Below are 21,339 nucleotides of genomic sequence, written 5' to 3'. Positions count from 1 at the left end.
AATGTTAACCACAATATAAAAATTTTTAAAGCAGGGGCGCCTGGGCGGCTCAGTCAGTTAAGCATCTGCCTTCAGCTCAGATTGTAATCCCGGGGTCCTGGGATCAAGTCCCGCCTGCTTCAAGCTCCCTCTGCCTCTCTCTCTCTCTCTGTCTCTGATGTATAAATAAAATCTTTTTAAAAAAATTTTTTAAAGCTACTTTGTCTTTTTTTAACTAAAGGGTAGATATAATTATATTTTTATTATCTCTAGATACATAAATCTGTTATTTTTCAAAATTCCCTTTTTATTCATGTTATAATAAGCCTTGGCTGGATATTTTAATGAAATTGTAGGGCTCTGGTCCACATTTCTCTGTTAAGGTGGCAAAACACAAGTTATATTGTGTTCATCCCAATGATGCTTGAACTGGCCTGGCTGCATGGTATATATGATGCACTGTCCTGAAATAACAGTTTTGGAGGAGATTTTTGTGGTACTTCCTATGAAATAGAAGCTTCTAAGTTAAAAATAAAGCTGTATGCAGAGTAGTTTGAGGTATAGTGTTACCCAGTAATCCCTACTTAACATGGCTTCTCCCTGATATTATACACTTTGCCATTTTCAACTTTTCAGGAAATGACTCTTGAGTTTTAGTCCAGCAAGACCTTGCAGGCAGCTCTGTGTAATGGGAACACCTGAACTCAGGATGTGACATCTGGGATCTCATCTTTAGGCTTTTACTTGATAACCCGGTAGTCTTCAAGAAGTGCCTTAGTCCTTCTGATCTGCAATTTTCTCATTAGCAGAACTCAGATGCTGAAACCTTCTTTACAGGGTTGTTGTGATAATTAGGTGAGATCATGCATGTGGAAAGTGCATAATATTCTCTAACCTACGGCACTCTAAAACCCAGTGTAGTAACTATTATTATAAGATAACTTGCTCCCCACAGCCATCCTACTGGTTAGAATAAGGGCTGGGTTGTCACCCTTATATAGCACAGCCCTACAAGTCATCTGTGTGCTCGACCATCTCGGTATCAGTATGAAATAGAGATTAACTGGCTTCAGTAGTAGGTAATGACTTGTAGCCCGGGGATAAAATAATCATGTTAGGTATCTGTGAAACTACATAAAGCTACTTAAGCTGTTGTTTATTGGTAATTATCTTTGACTTGTATTTTACCTTTTTTCCTCTAGAGAGCTCATTCTGCTGTCTGGTGTATCTTTGAGCGTTTTTATACGGAAAGAACTTGCAACCTCAGTTTTTCTAACTAGAGAAACAAACACAGTTTAAGAAGTCTAAATAAAAGTTACAGATTTCAGGAGAGTGTTTTGTATTACAGTGTCTTATATTTTTAATATACATTTACACAAGACAGTTAATTTTTCTGTTATTCAATAAATGTGTAAGACATTGATATTTATTTAGCACAAACCTGTAATTTTCTATTATCTCATAAATCAACTTGCTAATTTTTTCATTTTTCAGTGCTTTCTCTAAAATGTGTAATAATTGGGATTTCATGACATCATTGTCCAATTAAATGGCTCTCCCTGGAGCCCAAGCATGTTTCTCTTCTCCTTACTTTCCAGCTTTCTAGAATTAAATTAGGGCCCTCATAGTCTTTTTATGTAGTATTTGTCATTTAGAGTGTTCTGTGTTTCAGCTGGATTCTGAAACCATGTTAATTTGCCTCTTTCTCTTCGAAACATTCCAGCAGAGTTCAGTTCCTTTTCTAGACCTTCCAGTTCAATACTTTGTTCTTATAAATGGTATAGAACTAAGCTGTAGCTTATTTATTGCATTTGTCAGCCTTAAATTTCAGTTACTATTTTCGCCTCAGTGGTGTCGCTATTTAAAAGACTTAAGAAGTGTGTTTTTAATCTACTTTTTAGTAATATACTCATTCCTGTGTATTGCTCTTTCAGATGTTTGTCAGCAGGTTTAACAAGCATGTAATTGGTTGCTCCAAGCATAAACTATAAATTCAGTATAAAGAAAGTTGAATAATAAACAACATATATACAGTTCATTTTACACACACGTAATTTTCCTTGGACTATCTAATTTTGGAAGCCTATGGAAAGTAGTCTACCAAATTATATTATTCAACCAGTACACATGGGAGTAGAGTAAAATTAATCAACAGAATCGTTGTGTGAATGCCCTATAACCTTACTGGGGAGAAGCTTGGCGTTATTCCATGCTTTTGAATGGGTTAACTGAACAAAAAGAACTATCCTTTTCAATATATATTCTTTGAATAAGGGAGATAAACTTGGGGGTATTACTTTGTTTAAGTAATTTGGGGAATACCACAGTTGGTACCTATTTTTTCTTTTGTGTGAGAGTCAGTTTTATTATGATGTGTCATTCATAATCCCCAAGAGATCACACAACATAGCTTGTTCTCAAAAGCTCTGGTGTAATTATGCTCCTTGGCTTCATTTTTTTTCTTATATTGTCAAAGCCAATGTGGGAGCTTCCTTAGAAGTTACCTGATTTATATTTTCCTCATAAATTTTCTTCTCTTTATTTTCTGAAATTATTTTCCTGAAATTAATAAGTATTATATTTTGAAAACTTGAATATTACTTCAGAAAAAGTGTCTGTTCTTTTCAAGGTGAGTGTCTTCGAGAGAGCAAAGACTGTCTTACAGAAAATATGTAAATCTCACATTGGGCTATTTCTGTTTCTGCCTTCCCGAATGTCTCTTCCCATTCTCTTGAAAGTCAGCTAACTCAGACATGTTGTGTGGAGCAACAGCATGAGATAGAAATCTAGTCTCAACAGATACTGTGCTTCTGAGTTAATTATCACAAATGATCAAGTTATGCCAGGAAATGTATCCGTAAAGAACACAAATGTGTCAACTGCACAAAATTATAGAATATTAGAGTTGAAATGAATTTCAAAAACACTTTAATGGTAACCAAAGTAGCATCCCTAAATATGCTTATAAGAATAAAGTTATTTTTGGGCGCCTGGGTGGCTTAGTCGTTAAGCGTCTGCCTTCGGCTCAGGTCATGATCTCAGGGTCCTGGGATCGAGTCCCACATCGGGCTCCTTGCTCCGCAGGAAGCCTGCTTCCCCCTCTCCCACTCCCCCTGCTTGTGTTCCTGCTCTCGCTGTCTCTCTCTCTGTCAAATAAATAAATAAAATCTTTAAAAAAAAAAAACAAAAGAATAAAGTTATTTTTATTATTCTCAAAAGCTCAATCATTGAATTAATATTACTATTGCCTAATTGATTGTCTTAAGCTTGTTTTATAAGGACTTTTGGGAAGAAACAAACTTTTTGCTATACAGAACTTATTACTTGAGAGAACCCTGCTGTCCTTGAAACTCTCTCCTACGTTGTCTTGTGTGGTCCTGGCTCTTTACAGTTCTTCAGTTCTTACCACCCCTTTTGTCTCCTCTGAGGACTCTTCTTCCAGTCTCCTTTCCCCAAATACTGTTTTCTCAAAGCCTTATCCCCCTGAAAATTATCTTTCTGTATTCCTTTTCTTAGTGACTTTATCAACTAGCTGCAACTGTCAACTCAATATTCTGTTTTGCAGTCCCCCGAGAGTCCCTACCCACAGGACCAGGCACTTAGTAGGTATTCACCAATGTCTGGTGGTTGGGTGAGTAGGTAAGAGAGCAGAAGTGAGTAAATAAATGGCACCTTTATCTGTGCTCCAGACTTCTATGTCAGACCATTTACAGAACAGTATTACTTTGACATTTTACCTCAAAAACTATTTACCGAAAGTGAAACTTCCTTTCTTACAGTTTCATTCCCACTTAAACTTTTGCTACTCAGTTTCTTTTAAGGGTTCCCCTTTGGCTTTTAATCTTCTAGACAAATTTTGAAAAATGAAAGGTAGTCATCTTTGGCTTTTCTGTCTCTTTCTCTGCAGTTAATCTGTCTTTCTAAAACCCATTTTTTTTCCTTTACAGTCTCTCGATTTTAGCTCTTCTTTTTGGTTCTTCTCTAACCATCACAGTTCAGTTCAGCATCTCATCACATCACGCCCAGCTTATTAGTTAACATATCTGCTGCTAACATTTTCTCTGCCCTCAAGTCATTTTGGACATGACAGACTAAGTTTTCTAAAATGTTGTTTTGTTATGTTACATTACTTTCCCAAGGGCTGAAGAGAAAACACTGAGAATCTTTGAGACGAATGTTTCAATAAATAGATCATATTGCAGTGGATTAGAAGAGAAATAGGAAGATAAGAGAAGCAAACAAGAACACTTGTTTTCAGAAGTTTGACAGGCAGTCTAGACCTTTGATAGGAGCCTTGGAGTCAGATAATAGTTTCATTTTATGTGTTTGTTTTTAAGACAGACCTGAATATGTTAGAAGGCTGAATAAAAAATTTTACAAGCGCCTGTGAAGAACCACAAGGTAAAACAGTAATAATTGTGGAATTGAGATTTTGGAGGTAAGAAAAGATGGAGTCCAGAATAGAGGAGTGGGATAAGTATGCTTTCTTTAATAGAAGAAACTTATAGGATGAGAAGAGAGATAAGAGGGAATGAAATGTTAAATACAACAGGCACACCTGATGGAGCTTTACCAGATAATCTCATTCTTGATCCTTTGCATCCTTTGTTTTTTTTTTTCAGCATGTGGATATAGCAGCATTATTGATAAAATACAACACGTGTGTAAATGCCACAGATAAGTGGGCATTTACTCCTCTTCATGAAGCAGCCCAGAAAGGAAGGACCCAGTTATGTGCCCTGCTCTTGGCCCATGGTGCGGATCCAACTATGAAGAACCAAGAAGGTCAGACACCTTTAGATCTGGCAACAGTAAGTCTTCATTCCAAATTATTTAGTATTGCTTTAAATTTATGCTTTCAGGGGTGACATTAACTTTCAGGCTTAGCAGCTTTCTCTTTAGTGGTACATATTTCCCTCAGAATAAGAGCAAATTTCCTTCCTTCTGAAATTTTTTTCATTTGCATTTTTATATAGTTCAAAACTCTGTTAAGGCACACTAAGCAGTGCGTTAACATAATTCTTTTTTTCCATGCTTAACTTGGAGGGAAAACAGAGAAACATGTATCTAAAGTGTATCCTCAGAGAACTACATGAGTAAAATATCTTAGACCTTCTACATTTGGCATATTGTTCAGGAGCAACCAATGTTCATGATAATTTACCCGGAGGCTATGAGATAGTCGAAGAAAATTTACCTTCTAGGCCGTTTTATTATTCCTCTGAAGATGGAAAAGTAAATTGATATGCACAATAATTTACAATTTTTTAACAAGACTTACCTTCCCAAGCCACATTCTGTCTCATCCATCTCTTGCTGAGTAACAGACCACTTCAGAACACTTAGTAGCTTAACCAGAACCAAGTGAGTGGCTTAATACAGTGATGTATTATTTCTCACAGTTCTGTGGGTTGCCTGGGCTCAGCGGGACAGTTCTGCGATATGGACACCTACCTTCAGTTGGGAGCTCAGCCGAGGCTGCAAGGCCTACGGTGGCCCTTCATCCTCCAGGGGTCTCTCCACAGAGTGCCCCCCCTCACTCTGTAGTCTAACCTGGACTTCTTTACAGCATGGAGACGCCTTCTCTGAGAGAAGTAGAAGCTGCCAGTCGTTTTAAAGCGGGCCTCAAAAGCCTCAGACATCACTCCGTTTACATGCTATTGGTCACTGCCACTCGCAGGGCCACCCAGATCTAAAGGAAGGGAGATAGATGCCGCCTCTTGATGGGAAGAGTGGCATGCATGCGCGCAGGGGAGGGCCTGAATGGCTGGCTGTCTTCGGAGGCTCCAAGGTGCTCACAGCGGTTATGCCTAACAAACTGTGGTGGCGATGAATAAGCCAGCCAAACTAAAAAATTTCTCCAGATTCTAACTGTATGTCACATTACTAAGCATGTGCTAAATAACTGAATAAAAATCATTGTCATTATTTAGGCATATACAGAGCACAGTGTAAATATGAGAACTCCTTCAAAAGTAGAGACTGAGAATCAACACTGCAACAGGCTGTTCTTTAAACGAGAGATGAAATTTTTTTAAACTCCATTTACATCTTTATTAACTTATTCTTTAAATACATGTGTAATCAGTGAACAACCATATGCACGTTTCAGTGTTTAAAAACTGTTTCCAGAAATCAATATAGTCTAAATTCTTAGACTTTTTCATCCATAGTTAACTCACATATATGTGCATGTGTGTGTGGCAAGAACATTTAAAATCTGTTCTCAGCAAATTCCAGGTATGTAATACAGTATTATTATTTTTTAAAGATTTTATTTATTTGACAGAGAGATGGCGAGAGAGGGAACACAAGCAGAGGGAGTGGGAGAGGGAGAAGCAGGCTTCCCGCTGAGCAGGGACCCCAATGCGGGGCTCAATCCCAGGACCCTGGGACCATGACCTGAGCCGAAGGGAGACGCTTAACGCTTAACAACACCCAGGCGCCCCATAATACAGTATTATTAACTAAAGTCACCAAGTTTTATATTAGATCTTAAAAAGATGAAATATTTTTAGGGACTCCAGTTCTGACACCTACAGAAACTGCTGGGACTCTTTGGAGTTGTAGGTCTGGGAATTGAAGGATCAAAAACCAGTGGGCAATAATTATGCACTCACTAAAGACAAATTTCACAAAGCATTTGGTCCTTAGTGGAAAAACTTACCATTTTAAAATGTATTTTTGTGTGTGTTTATTTGTCTAATTATTTTTAGGCTGACGACATCAGAGCTTTGCTGATAGATGCCATGCCCCCGGAGGCCTTACCTACCTGTTTTAAACCTCAGGCCACCGTAGTGAGTGCCTCTCTGATCTCACCAGCATCCACCCCCTCCTGCCTGTCAGCTGCTAGCAGCATCGATAACCTCACCGGCCCTTTAGCGGAACTGGCAGTAGGAGGACCGTCCAATACGGGGGACGGTGCAGCGGGCACAGAAAGGAAGGAAGGAGAAGGCAAGTATACTTGTGAATGCTTATTTGGTTTTTGGTGTGTGGGAGGGTTGTTTTTTGTTTTTGTTTTTTTAAAGAGAGAGAGTAGCCTAGGGGAGGTGCAGGTGGCGGGGTTGGGGCAGAGGGAGAGGGAGATAGAGAATCCTAAGCAGGCTCCACACCCAGTGCAGAGCCCGATCCTACAACCCTGAGATCATGATCTGAGTTGAAATGGAGAGTTGGACCCTCAACCGACTGAGCCACCTAGGTGCCCCTCATTTTTGTTTTTGTTTTTTTAAGATTTTATTTATTTATTTGAGAGAGAGAGAATGAGAGACAGAGAGCATGAGAGGGAGGAGGGTCAGAGGGAGAAGCAGACTCCCCGCTGAGCAGGGAGCCCGATGCGGGACTCGATCCCGGGACTCCAGGATCATGACCTGAGCCGAAGGCGGTCGCTTAACCAACTGAGCCACCCAGGCGCCCCTCGTTTTTGTTTTTTTAAATGAACAGATTCCACTTACTTCTCTTGGTAATTATTGAACACATCTTACAGACATCCTGTCTGTAAGTTTTCATGTACACACCAGTTTATAAGAACTATCTTCATAGAATAAATACCTTGACATCTACATTGTTCTTATGTATATTCCAATATATCCATTTCTAACCATATTTTATTTAACTACTCAGTGAGTCTTATTACTGAAATTATATCAGAAAAAAACTGAGACATCATTTAAGGAATGGAAACTGAAACCATAACTGGTAAATTCAATTTTTAATTCCAACTGTTAAATATTTCACTAAAAGCATTAGATTAAACTTTATAATATTACAATTAATATAAATGCCACTGATAAGATAAACTCTGCTTTTACTTATCCACCAAATTCAGAGATGACTTGAAGTGTCTGAATTAAATATATGTATGTAAATGGTTACAAAGTCATCTGGATATGAAATCATCTGCACAGGCAAGGGTGTCAGAGAGCCATGGCTTTACATAAATACTGTAACTTCCTTTAGATTGATAAACTGCTTTCTGAAAACTTTAATATATGTCTGTTTTAGTTGCGGGTCTTGACATGAATATCAGCCAGTTCCTAAAAAGCCTTGGTCTTGAGCACCTTCGGGACATCTTTGAAACAGAGCAGGTAAGCTCTCCTTTTTGCTGAGTCTTTTTAATTAAATATTAAGAGTCATTAATTGCCATTCCTTGTTTCTTTTTTACTTCTTAACTTTAAAACTCATTTCAAAATTCCAAAGAAGCCAGGGGAATCCAGCATTTTATAATCCTCCCCAAAATTGTCTAACTAGTAATGGGAGTCATTAACTGTTATTTCATTATATCTTTATAAGGGGTTTGACTACATATGTTTTGTTACATAAACTTAGGCCATGAAACCACCTCAAAAGAATGTTTTCAAAATCTTTCATTATTTTGTTTCTACAAAGTGTTGGTGCTTATTCATCTCAATATATGTGAATACACTCCACTTAAAACCAATGACACATTTTTATATTAGCTATTTAAAATCTTCACAAAGCGACTGTCTGTTAAATTTGGAAAGCAGAGTAATTCCTGGACAAGTGTACCTTTTTAAAATTACCTCTTTATGAAGTTTCTGTGTCCGGGTGAGTCTAAAATAATGTTGAACCAAAACTTGGCCACATACTCATAAAACTTGGCCACATACTCATACCCTATTTTCACGTACATCTTAAATGTGTATGAAGGTCTGGGTATGAAGTCACCATTACAGCATTTAAGAATTAAGACCTTTCTGTTTGTCATCCTGTTTTTATACAGGATAATGACTTTTTAACTTATTACTGTGTGATTTAATTACCACGGTCAGTATTCAGTATTGAATAATAAGTTCCTGAGTTTAAGTTGACTGTTACTACTATATGTAGAATCTTAAAATGAAAAAGGTATTTAGTCATTTTTCCAGATTCTACTCTTTTAACATCCATGTGGGAAGATAAATTGTTACACTTTGGGCAAGTGTAATAAAGTGCTTGTAATTTAATGTGTGCCCAAATCTGCCTCCGTGTATAATCTATTAATTTTATGTTTACATTTACCCTGTTTGGCACAGAAATCTAATCTCTAGTCTGCTCACGTACTTGTTTCATAGGGCTGTTACAACAAATTACCACAAACTTGGTGGCTTAAACAACAGAAATTTATTCCCTCCCAGTTCTGGAAGCCTGAAGTTCAAAATTGAGTTGTTGGCAGGGCTACACTCTCTTGCCTCTGCCAGGTTCCAGGCCCCTTTGGCTTACGGCCACATGACTGCAACCTCTGCTTCCATTGTCACCTTGCCTTCTCTGTCTGTCTGCGCTTCTGTGTCTTTTATAAGGACGCTTGCATTGGATTTAAGGCCTACCCCTGTAATACTAGGTGATTTCCTCATTTCAAGATCCTTAATTACATATGCAAAGATCTAAAAAAAAGTTTTCCAGATAGGTCCTTCATAAATTCTGGGGATTAAAACATGGACATATCTTTTTGAGGGCCACCATTCAGCTCACCACAACATAATACAGCCCTTCATATATTTCTTTTTTTTTTTTTTTTTATTATGTTACATTAATCACCATACATTACATCATTAGTTTTTGATGTAGTGTTCCATGATTCACTGTTTGCGTATAACACCCAGTGCTCCATTCAGTACGTGCCCTCTTTAATACCCATCACCGGGCTAACCCATCCCCCCACCCCCTTCCCCTCTAGAACACTGTTTGTTTCTCAGAGTCCATAGTCTCTCATGGATCGTCTCCCTTCATATATTTCTAAGACCTAATCAGCTTATCATGAACTTACCCTTCCAACCACCCTCTCCTACAAAGTTTCTCCTATTTTAAGATAAATATACCCTTTTTGTATTTCAGTTCTTCTCTTTATGGATGTAGTTTCCAAATTCCTCACTGGCCTCTTTGCACCATTCTGGTTTTTTCATAGACTTACAGTCAGTTTGAAATTAATTAAAAACACCAGTTCTTTTTCATTCTTTTTTTTAGCTAAATTTCTTTATGTTGCTTATTGCAGTTATGGTCTTATTGATCAAAACAGTTGAGCAGAAATAGCACTGGACTAAAAGACCTTGATTCTGATTATTTTCTCTCTCTTACTAGCTGTGTAACATGGGGTCAGGCACTTAACGGATCACTTTCCTTGACTGTCAATTATAATACCTTCAAGTGTCCAGACAGTTAAAATTCCTAGTCCTACTGTGCTTCTGTGCCAGTTTTTAAAATATGCTTTAATGAGGGGCGCCTGAGTGGCTCAGTCGTTAAGCATCTGCCTTTGGCTCAGGTCATGGTCCCAGGGTCCTGGGATCGAGCCCCGCATCAGGCTCCCTCCCTGGCAGGAAGCCTGCTTCTTCTCCCACTCCCCCTGCTTGTGTTCCTTCTCTCGCTTTGTCTCTCTTTATCAAATAAATAAATACAATCTTTAAAAAAAATAAAATAAAATATGCTTTAATGAAGCATCAGATGTGTCTTTGGTGGTGAGGACTTTATAGAGTTCTCTAATAATTCACTTTTCTTTTAGCTTCACCTACCGCTGATTTACCCTCTGGTTTGGAGATTTTTTTTTTTTTAAGATTTTTTATTTATTTATTTGAGAGAGAGAGATCATGAGCACAGGGGAGGGACAGAGATAGAAGCAGACTCCCCACTGAGCAGGGGACCCCGGGATCATGACCTGAGCCGAAGGCAGACTCTTAACCAACTGAGCCACCCAGGCGCCCTGGAGATTTCTTATGAGAATATCCTAAACAATAAGAATGTTTTTCCCTTGTTCCCTCCCTGAAGGTATGAAAGCTATTGTAAAAACATTATCTTCTGCTAAAGCCAAAGGATATCCCTTAATATATCCCTTCTTCCCAAATCAGATCCACAGTAACTATGAAATTTCACACATCTTTGCTTAATAAACCAAAGACCCTAATTCACACAAATAACTCCAATCGACTGTTGAAAAATTTTCAAAGGATTTCCGTTTCTACTCTTTCAGTTTATTTGCTGCATAATTTTGTGTTTTATTTTTTCTCTTTTACTTTGTTCTCTCAGTAACTGATTTCCTGTGACATGGATATCTCTCATTCTATTGATTGTAATAGTTTAATCGTTTAGTTTCACAGTTGGTGCTTTTGACAGCTTCTGTTTCATCAGTTTTATTATTCTCTTTCTTCACTGTACTTTTGTTCTGAGTAAATGGCTCCATCGATTTTCTTTTTGCAAGAATAATTTCTGTATCCTTTTTTTATTAATATGTTGACTGTTCCATTTAATGTATATTGCCCAGCACAGCTCCTTTCCTCCAGACAAATGATTCTACCTTTCTTTCTATTGAACTGTGTTTGACTGTCTTCTGGCCCAGTCTTCAAGCAATCAAATTAATTTTTGCTTTCACTGCAAGTGTTGCTTGAGTAGCCTTTCGTTATAGAGTGATAAATTCTGTAACCCTTTCTATAATTTACCCATAGAATTTTCTCCCGTTAACATTCTATATCATACGGTAAGTGTGTGATTGATGATGGTCAAGATATTTGTGTAGTGAGGGAAGGAGTGGGCATATATACACTGTACTCATTTAATTCTTGTCTGTTTCTCTTAAGCCAGGGAGTGCTTCTGTGTCCTGAGTCTTTTTGACACATAAGATCTTAGTGCTTCTGTTCCTACTCAAGGTTACTCCTCTTGCAGTGGAGTGGGAATATAGTTATTTTACTTCCGGTCTCAGGAAAACATCCTTCAGGGCATCACAGCCTCATCCCTTCACAATTATTCTCTCAGAAGTCTCTTAACTAACTTGACTTGTTTGAACATATATACTTTGCCAAGTAATACATACCTGTGTCCTTTATAGTTATAAATACAGTACCAGTGTCACTTTGGCCCTTCCTGTATATAGCTTCCTGATTAGAACACTTTTTCTCTGGGAAAGGCCGATTTGATTTTCACTGAAATTCCTAAACATAAATGCTATGACTTAGAAGACTTATTTGGACATATTTATGGGCAACCTATATATTATCATGAAAAGTGATCTTATAAATTTTTATTTCAAAATCGAAAGACCAAGGAACGGTCTCAGGTACATTAACTATAAATGTGATTATAAAGTTAGTTCTAACAACTGTTACTCTAGCTTGCATCCTTTGAAGCCCAAGTGAAAGTAGGAGCTTTTTCATTCAAACTCTTAATTTTTCTCTCCCCATTAAAATTCTACTTTTTCTCTCTCTACCCCAAAGAAAATGAACAAATCTTAGAAACAACAGGCAACCCTTTGTCAAGTGACATTTGCTTTTTATGTAAGATGATTTAGCTGATACATGAATAATCCTCATTTTAAAGATTATAATTTGATTTTTTTAATTGAAGTATAAATGGACCTACACTATTTATTAGTTTCAGGAGTACATCATAGTGATTTGATATTTTTATACATTACAAAATTATCCCTGCAGTAAGTCTAGTTACATCTGTTACCATATGAAGTCATTGCAATATTATTGACTATATTCCCTACGCTGCACATTTCCATTCCCATAACTTACTTATTTTGTAAGTGGAAGTTTGTACCTCTTAACCCTCTTCACCTATTTGCGAAACCCCTCAACTCCTACCTCTTCTGGTAACCAAGTTTGTTTCCTTTATCTATGAATCTGTTTCTCTTTTCTGTTTTAGATTCAACTTAGAAGTGAAATCATACTTGTTTTTCTCTGTCTGACTTACTTTGCATATACCCTCTAGGTCCATCCATGTGGTCGTGAATGGCAAAATTTCATTCTTTTTTTTATGGCTGAGTAATATTTTACTTTATATATATATATATATATGCACACACATGCACGCACACGCCCGCACACACAAGCATGCACACACACGCACGCACATATGCGCGCACGCACACACAAGCATACGCACGCACGCATACACACGCACACACATGCACACACACATGCACGTGCACACACATGCAAGCACACACACACATAAAGAAGTAACCCAGGTAGATGAATGGATGCACATGTGTGTGTACACAGTATAGCACATCTGGGGTACTTCCTTATCTTAGCTATTGTGAATAATGCTGCAGTGAACACAGGGGCACATACATCTCTTTGAATTGGTATTTTTGTTTTCCTCAACTAAATACCCAGAAGTGGAATTGCCGGATCCTATGGCAGTTCTGTTTTTAATTTTTGGAGGCCCCTCCGTACTGTTTTCCACCATGGCCATGCCAGTTGACATTCCCACCGACAGTGTATGAGCGTTCCCCTTTCTCTGTATCCTCCCCAACACTTGTTATTTTTTTCTTTTTGATTCTAGCCAGTCTGATAGGTTTGATCAATTTGACTTTAGTGTATGCTAGATATAAATAACTAGCTCAAGAAACTTGTAATTTCCTGGAGATAACTAAGTTATTTTTTAAGCGAATTAAAGATAATTTTCCAAAAAACTATTTCTAATAGTATAAAATGCCAGAATTGTGGAGCGACATATCTAAAACCTGCTTCCAGGTATTTCCATTTCTCATATTCACCAGTTTTCAGACTTTTGGAATAATTTCTACGCCCGTTCCTTTTTTTTTTTTTTTTTCTGAACCATTTCTATTTACCAGGCCCTGTGTTCTTCTCTCATTTTGAAATCGCTCTCTGATTCCTCCCTTCTACCTCTCTCCATCTTTACCTTGTTCACACAGTCCTTTCCCTTCCACACCTGCCCTTCCAAGTGCTACCATTCTCCTCCTCAGATACAACTTTGATTGTGTTACTCTGCTGAAAAGGCTCCCTAGGAGCTTTTGGATACTGTCTTAACTTGATAAATAAAGCCCATTAAGATCTGCTCCTAGCCTGCTGCTCTGTTCATCCCTTCTTCTTTCCTTTCTCTATATTATACTCTCACCCTTTTGGACTTGCTGAGAGTCTCCCAATGTTCTGTATTCTCTTACTTGGTTTTCCTTTTGCACAAGCTGTTCCCTTTGTCTTAAACACCCTTTCCTCCTTCTTCTGCTCGATTAGCTTCTGCTTCTTAGCCAAGTTATTACCTTCTAAGAACCTTTCCTGACCCCCCTCCTATTCCTTCTGTCTTTCCCAACACCTACAGCCTTGACCAAGTAGGAACCTTCCTAAGAGTTTCCATAGGGATTCCTCCAAAACATTTACCAACGTTTACCATGTTTTTATGTTTCCTTTTTATCTCCTTGGTAGAAGAAATAGCATGAACTTCTGTGGTAGTACCTTGTTTGATTCCTGGCCACACTCTTTTACTACCAATTTGGACTAGTTGTTTACCTTTCTGAGCTATAATGGATAGTTTTAGAATTAAATGAAATGTTTAACAAGTTACTTTTGTCGGAAATATCTAGCATATAGAAGTATTCATTAAATATACTGTGTATGAACGAATGAACAAATGAGCAGTAATCTGAATTCCTTAGCTTACCATTTAAGGTTTTCCAGTGGCCACTGCCAGTTAAATATGGGGACAAATTGGGTACCATGGACTCAGAGCAACTAAATGTAATGTTTAGTTATTTTAGCTTTCTAGTCAGCCCTTTTAAGAAATATAATAAGCAAGGGAAAGACAGATACGGCGATCCAGCTCAGCTCTTCTGTGTACTATTTCTGTGATTTCTTTGAGCCTCAGTTCCCCATGAGGACATCAGTAGTACTTCATGGATGGTCGTGAGGAGTCAGCGAGGTAGTCATTTTATGAGTGGAGCTATATTATCAACAGATACATTAAACACTCTGCATTTCTTTTCTAGAACTTTATAGAGAGTACGCTATCCTTTGCTGGCCTGATTTCTGCTTCTTCCAGATACATGTTATATGTACAGATTCAGAAAAGCTAAGTTTTCTTTGGATTGAAGCTACCACATTGATACGAGATCCTGTTTTTACGTCAACCTTATTTGAACCAAAGTTTAGAAGGACAAAATGGGGACATCAGTAATGTAGGAAACCCTGTGCACGGCTTCCAAAGTATATTAAATTACATCTAGCTAAAAATATACAGGCTCCTATTATGTTGTGAATTATTCTGTCTCAAAGATGTATATCTCAGAACTGTTGCTTTTTAAAAGCTCTGCTCAAAATTTCGTTTTGGTGATTGGAAGTGAATTGCCCGTTTTGTACAATGGAGCAATTATTTCTTAAATGGCCACTTAGGAGCAATACAGTAAATTATTTCCAAAGAGTGAGTGATGTATGCTTGCTGCACCGAGAAGATCAGACTCATCACATACTATTTCATTCTGGCAATAAAAATCAGCAGAACTCCAGGCCTAAATTTTCAGGTTTTTGTTTTTTTTTTTTTAATATTATGTGCAATTAAAAGGTAGAGAACACTATAGGTAGATAAAACATACCTCATTTGAGTTGGAAAAAGGGTGCCTATAAAAGGATTTCTCAGTTTTCCAAGGAAAGAGAAAACTAAAGGCTCATCTTGTAAAGTAGTATTTGCATTGTCATTGGGCCAGCTTCTTCAGAGCTAGAAAATTTCATGTTCAGCCCTCTAGAAATGTGGAGGCCCCAGATTTCATCCTGTGCATCCGGAACTCTGCCACTGGGGGGTGGTAGAGTCACTGTCACTTCTAGTCAACAAAGAAGCTTGGCGATTTTTGAGTCCTGGTGGTAGCCAACTAACCACCTCCATTCGTGGGAATGAATAAGCAGAAATTATAAACCACTGCTTTTACAACAACAGAATGTATGTGAGGCTTCAGGGACTGTTAAATCTGGGAATTTATAAGAGAACTTAAAAACCATCTATTCCCTCTTCTGAATTGGAATTTTTTATACAACTTCTATATAATATATATATACATATATTATACAACTTATATATACAACTTCTATATAACTATAAATCTCAACCACTTTCAAAAGCAGCCTTTTCCATGCTTGACTATTTCTTAGCACTGGGGAGTTCTTTATCTTGATATAAATCCTACTTACCTAAAACTGCTTACTCCTTTTGTCACATTCTCTTTCACTGTGCTAAGCCCCTCTCTCTTTCCCCTACCATTCTTCTCTGCTACCTGCTGGATACTGGGATCTGGTATTTCCCCATGATTTCAAACTTCTGGTTTTTCTCTCATATCTTGAGGCAAGCAAAAGGTGGTAGAATTGAATAATCAAAAGGAAATATAGCAGTGTTCATTTCATATTTCTATAGCATCATTTCTTCCATTTTAATTCACCATTGACTAGAAGCAAAGAAATATTGCAAGTGAGTAAAAAGCTGATAAATTATCAAGACAACTTTAAGATTGTAAGTTCATAGTTAAAAGGAGATAAAAGAATTTGTCTGTGTAGGTGGATATTATAGCATTGAAGACAAATGGAAGAACTGAAGAACTGTTAAAGATTTAGCAATTAATTTTGTTTCATTTTTTCAGATTACACTAGATGTACTGGCTGATATGGGCCATGAGGAGTTGAAAGAAATAGGCATCAATGCATACGGACATCGCCATAAATTAATCAAAGGAGTAGAAAGACTATTAGGTGGACAACAAGGTAAGCTTTTGGTGGAAAAAATAAATCTCAGAAATTAAGTGGGACAAGTAAGTTGTCAGGGCTGATGCAGCACCTCCTGCCTGCCTCCTCTCCCCACCCACACACTTTATACCCTGAATCTCTCTGGAATCTACACTTCTGTCCTTTACCACTGCTGTCGAATCCAGTACAGGTCACCTAATCCAGGCCACTGTCCTCTCTCCCCTGGACTGTCACCACCTTCCAGCTTATCTCCGAGCCTCCCTTTTGCTCCCCCCCACCCCCCATGCTTGCCCTGCGCTGCTCACAAAAGACTCTTTTTGAAATGACTCTATGATCATATCACTCTGTTGCTTAAAACCTTTCAATAGAATCCTGTTGCTTTTAGGATAAAATCAGACATTGGTAACATGGCTTTTTATAATCTGACCTCTTTCTCTGACCTCATCCTGAACCTTTCTCCCCCGCCACAACTGGTAGCTCAGCCTTTTTCCACTGTACTTTGCTGTTACAAGCCTCCTATCTTTCTTTCCCCCTTGTCGGCCTCCACATTTATCATGTCTGTGTTTCCACAAGTGCTTTCACAATAGGAAAGCAAAGGGAGAGAAGGGGAAAAACTTGAATTAGTCACTTCAGAGCCAATAAAATCACAAGAGTAGCATGAAACTAAATGTTAGCAGTTTTGAGCTTAAGTCGTGCTTATTTATCTGCATTAAATTAACAAAGGCAGTGAAAGTAACAAGAATAATCTATTTTAAACTTATTATGAGGCACCATTTCAAGCCATCTCACAGAGTTTTTATAGGATAGTTCTTAGATGTTAGACCTGACTGCATTGTGATTACAGTGTGTTTCTCTTTTGTATCAGACGTAGCTTCCTGTATGTTTATAATTGAATTCAGTTCAAAAAATTGTTGAGCCCTGCTGGGTAACTCTGTAAGAACAGATAAAATTGATCCCCAAGCCCCTCTCTATTACTTCTCTTGTCTTTGGATGTGCTTGTTCAACTTAACCTTATATATTAGGGTCCCATGGCAAATAATTTAGACTTGTTCCAAAATATCAATTATTTATAACAAAGTTTTTCCTAAAATTGAGCCTGTGTAGTTTGGACTTTAATACATTAATTTTTCTTTCCTACAGGCACCAATCCTTATTTGACTTTTCACTGTGTTAATCAGGGAACTATTTTGCTGGATCTTGCTCCAGAAGATAAGGAATATCAGTCAGTAGAAGAAGAGGTAATGTACATCAAAATTTTTAAATCTCTTTTCCTGAAATCTGTGGCTAAGCCTATTTTTTCAGTAGAGGTAAGCTTGTCTTACAATGACTTAGGATCACTCGCCTATGCGTCCATTCTAACTGCCTTAGCCATTGTGGTGGCATATTGCCCAAATTCAGATAGGACTGTGGATTAGGACTCTGCCACAGTGTTTTCACGTCAGAAGCCTAGGGTTTCAGTGGGTGGCCAACAGGTGTCTTTTCAGCCTGGAGACTTTCTTAAAACTAGGCAAGTAGGAACCCTATTAGAAATATTTTCTTGTGTTGTTAAAATGCTACTCGAAGAATGATAGGAAGTGAGAATCTTGCCTCACAGTAGCAAATACCTTCTTGTTTTTATTTTCATGCAAAGTTATAAAATGTGACTATAAAATAATATGCCTAATTTTCATGTTTGCTTATGAAGTCTACCTCAAGACTCGAGCCACCTTTCCTGTCTCCTGTCACCGTGTTAAAGCACCATAGTAAGGCTGACGGATGACCCTCCTGCCAGACAGCCGTGGTAGAAATTCCCTCCCTACTGCTGGCTTCTGCCTCATTCCTTACGCATAATAAACAAAGTACCTAATAGCATTATCACAATAAACAAGCCTCCTAACTAATTCCATTATTTTGCAGAGAAAGGCATGCCTGTGTCTTTTTGTTTATTTTCTGCCTTTTAACTAGAGCTCACATTATTCTCTTGCTTGGAAGTCAGGAAGGGTACCTCAGGGTGGGTTTTCAGCTCCTGCCTGGCCAGTCTGTCAGGGAAACCTCACATCTTCATTCTCTTAATGGTTAGCAAATTTGGAGAATAGTGTCCAAAATGTGATGAATAACTGCAAATAGAGCAGTAAGATAGGGAATTAACTCTTTTGAGTCAATTCTATGAGAAACTTGGGTCTTTAAAACATTTTACTTTTCCATAATTCTTTTGAATTTGGAGAGCAGAGGAAGAACGAGCACCGCTCAGAGGAAGGTTACTCCGCTCAGTTACACGGCATACCCAGCTTCTCCTGGTCTGTGGAGATGTTCTTTGAGATCCCAAACTGCAGAGATAATACAGACTGTTTCACCTAGGGAATAGTAGTTTATTGATTTTTAAAAATTCTTTGTGTTTCTTTGAGCATTTGTTTAATGAGTATTCATCAAATGTCAGGAGTTTAAGTTTGACTTAATCCCAGTGTTGCTTCTCATTCTCAGTAACATAAAATAGTAATGTGGATAACTTAATGTGATGTTTTATTTCTGTGTTTCCCCATTGTGCCTTACAGGAAACTCTCTCAAAGCTTTTACTAGAAAATAAAGAGAAAATGAAGAAGCTTAATATTTATGTCATGACTATTTACTCATCAGAAATACCCACTAAACTTTGTTGAACCATTTTTGGTCAACTCCTATTTATTTATTAGCGCTGAATCTGAGACTCATCAGTAAAACAGTGTAACAAATGAGTGTTGAAAACAGAGGGATGTCTTTAGAATTATATACTGGCATATTTTCAGAAAGTTATTTTGTTCTGTAGATGCAAAGTACGATTCGAGAACACAGAGATGGAGGTAATGCTGGTGGCATCTTCAACAGATACAATGTCATTCGAGTAAGTCTTTAAAATTTCAGGGTGAAAATTGGACTGCAAGGCATATCTGAAAATCAAAGATAGACAATGAAAAATTTTTTCTAAATGTCATATTTTTAAACTGAGATAATTAGCCATCTGTTGCCTGGCAGTCAGGTGTCACCTTCCTCTAACCCCTCAAGAGCATACTTCATCAGAAACAGAGCCTGGGTGCAAACAGGAAAGCTACAGACGGCTAGATCTGCTGGGATTGGTGGTACAGATACGGTCATGAGACCTAGCTCACCCACGGATTTAGACCAGAAGTGACAGTAATTTTTATCACCACTTCTGAGTAGCATTGAGGGCCTGGATTTTGAATCTGACTGAATCAGTGATTATATCAGAATGCATGTATCTCTTAATCTCAGTATCTTAATTTATAATAGGGGATAGACGTGCTTTTTTCAAAGGAGTATCCTAAAGATGAATAAAATCTGTTGAGAACTGGTGTAACCCTTGGAAGTTACACCAGTCTTCCGTGGAGAGCTTTTAGAGAGCTTCTAGAAAAATGCAGATTTACAAGCCCCTATGTCCAAACATTCAGCAAGTCTGGGAGGAGTCTAGGAATAGTTTTTTTCTTTAATTCTTCAGGTGATTTTGAGGTACAACCAGGTCTAGTGCAGAATAACAAAAACCATAAGTGAAAATTTTGTCACTAAAAGCCAGAATGTTAACTTACTTACACTGCCTGGCAGCTTTATCATTTTTAAATAATGTTGTAAGCAAACAAAACAAAACCCAAGAATTGAACCTTTCTCAAAGAAAACATACTTTTCATTTTAAATTATAAAATGCCAATTAACATTCATTTCACTAATTTGCTTCTTTCTTCCTCATCCTTAAAGATTCAAAAAGTTGTCAACAAGAAGTTGAGGGAACGGTTCTGTCACAGACAGAAGGAAGTGTCTGAGGAGAACCACAACCATCACAATGAGCGCATGTTATTTCACGGTGAGCAGCATGGCCTCACTATCTCAGGTTTTTGAAAATTCCAATAAAGTGGAAAGCCTCTGTTGTTGACTATATTAGTGTTGGGCTAAAAATGGGTTGTTTGATTTTTTTTTTTTTTTTAATTATGTGTTGGTACAGTTTGCTAATGCATTGCATGTTAGCACAGGCTTTCCAGGCTGTGCAGAATGAGAATAACTTATCTGGAATGGTTTCAGAACTTGTATTGCAAGTTGAGCCATCTAGATAGTGAAATATTTTTATTACAGTTTAATTGTAATACAGCATAATTGTTTCATTTTATCAGATTATCTGTTTTTGTGTAAAGTAAGATTGGGTGCAAAAACCTGTATTTTAAAGCCACAGGGACTTTGCTATCTTTTTTTTTAGAGAGCAAGGGGTAGGGTGGAGGGGCAGAGGGAGAGAAAGAATCTTAAGCAGGCTCCATGCCCAGCATGTAGCCTGACGTGGGGCTCAGTCTCACAACCCTGAGATCATGACCTCAGCTGAAATCAAGAGTCAGATGCTTAACCATCTGAGCCATCCAGGCGCCCCTGTACTTAGCTATCTAAAATCTCATGCCATCTGCAAAATCCATATTACATCCTTGCTTGGCAAACACTGGGTTGCTGCTAAGATTCCAGTACGAGAAATAATTTATGTATGGTCTTATAACTTCATTTATACATTATTAATAACTTAATATTAACCTGCCAAGTGCGAATAGTTTGCAGCTAATTGAGGTTCTAGAGAAGTATTCAAAAACTGATCTGTGTTTCTCTTTTTAGGTTCTCCTTTCATTAATGCCATTATTCATAAAGGGTTTGATGAGCGACATGCATACATAGGAGGAATGTTTGGTGCTGGGATTTATTTTGCTGAAAACTCCTCCAAAAGCAACCAATATGTTTATGGAATTGGAGGAGGCACAGGCTGCCCCACACACAAAGACCGGTCATGCTACATATGTCACAGGTGAGCATCTTGCCTTTTTGATTGCTGTCCTCGGGTCATGAGGCCGGTTAGTTCCTCAGGCTCTGCAGAAGTCATAGCTTATCCTCGGTGTTACTCATAGTGAAT

At 37.9% G+C, this 21,339-nt stretch overlaps 1 protein-coding gene across 1 annotated transcript in view; it reads left to right on the top strand.

Moving 5' to 3' along the window:
- TNKS (tankyrase) overlaps positions 1-21,339 on the top strand; it is a 204,797-nt gene that overhangs the window by 175,226 nt on the left and 8,232 nt on the right. The window contains exons 18-25 of the mRNA XM_027597791.1: positions 4,602-4,790; positions 6,696-6,933; positions 7,981-8,063; positions 16,331-16,451; positions 17,574-17,671; positions 19,216-19,290; positions 20,157-20,262; positions 21,048-21,234. Coding sequence (XP_027453592.1) covers positions 4,602-4,790; positions 6,696-6,933; positions 7,981-8,063; positions 16,331-16,451; positions 17,574-17,671; positions 19,216-19,290; positions 20,157-20,262; positions 21,048-21,234 — 1,097 coding nt within the window. The remainder of the gene's footprint in view (positions 1-4,601; positions 4,791-6,695; positions 6,934-7,980; positions 8,064-16,330; positions 16,452-17,573; positions 17,672-19,215; positions 19,291-20,156; positions 20,263-21,047; positions 21,235-21,339) is intronic.

Source organism: Zalophus californianus, chromosome 2, assembly GCF_009762305.2.
Source record: "Zalophus californianus isolate mZalCal1 chromosome 2, mZalCal1.pri.v2, whole genome shotgun sequence".
Taxonomy (NCBI): domain Eukaryota; kingdom Metazoa; phylum Chordata; class Mammalia; order Carnivora; family Otariidae; genus Zalophus; species Zalophus californianus.
The sequence above is the reverse complement of the archived record's forward strand: the minus strand, read 5'-3'. Positions and strand labels throughout refer to the sequence as shown.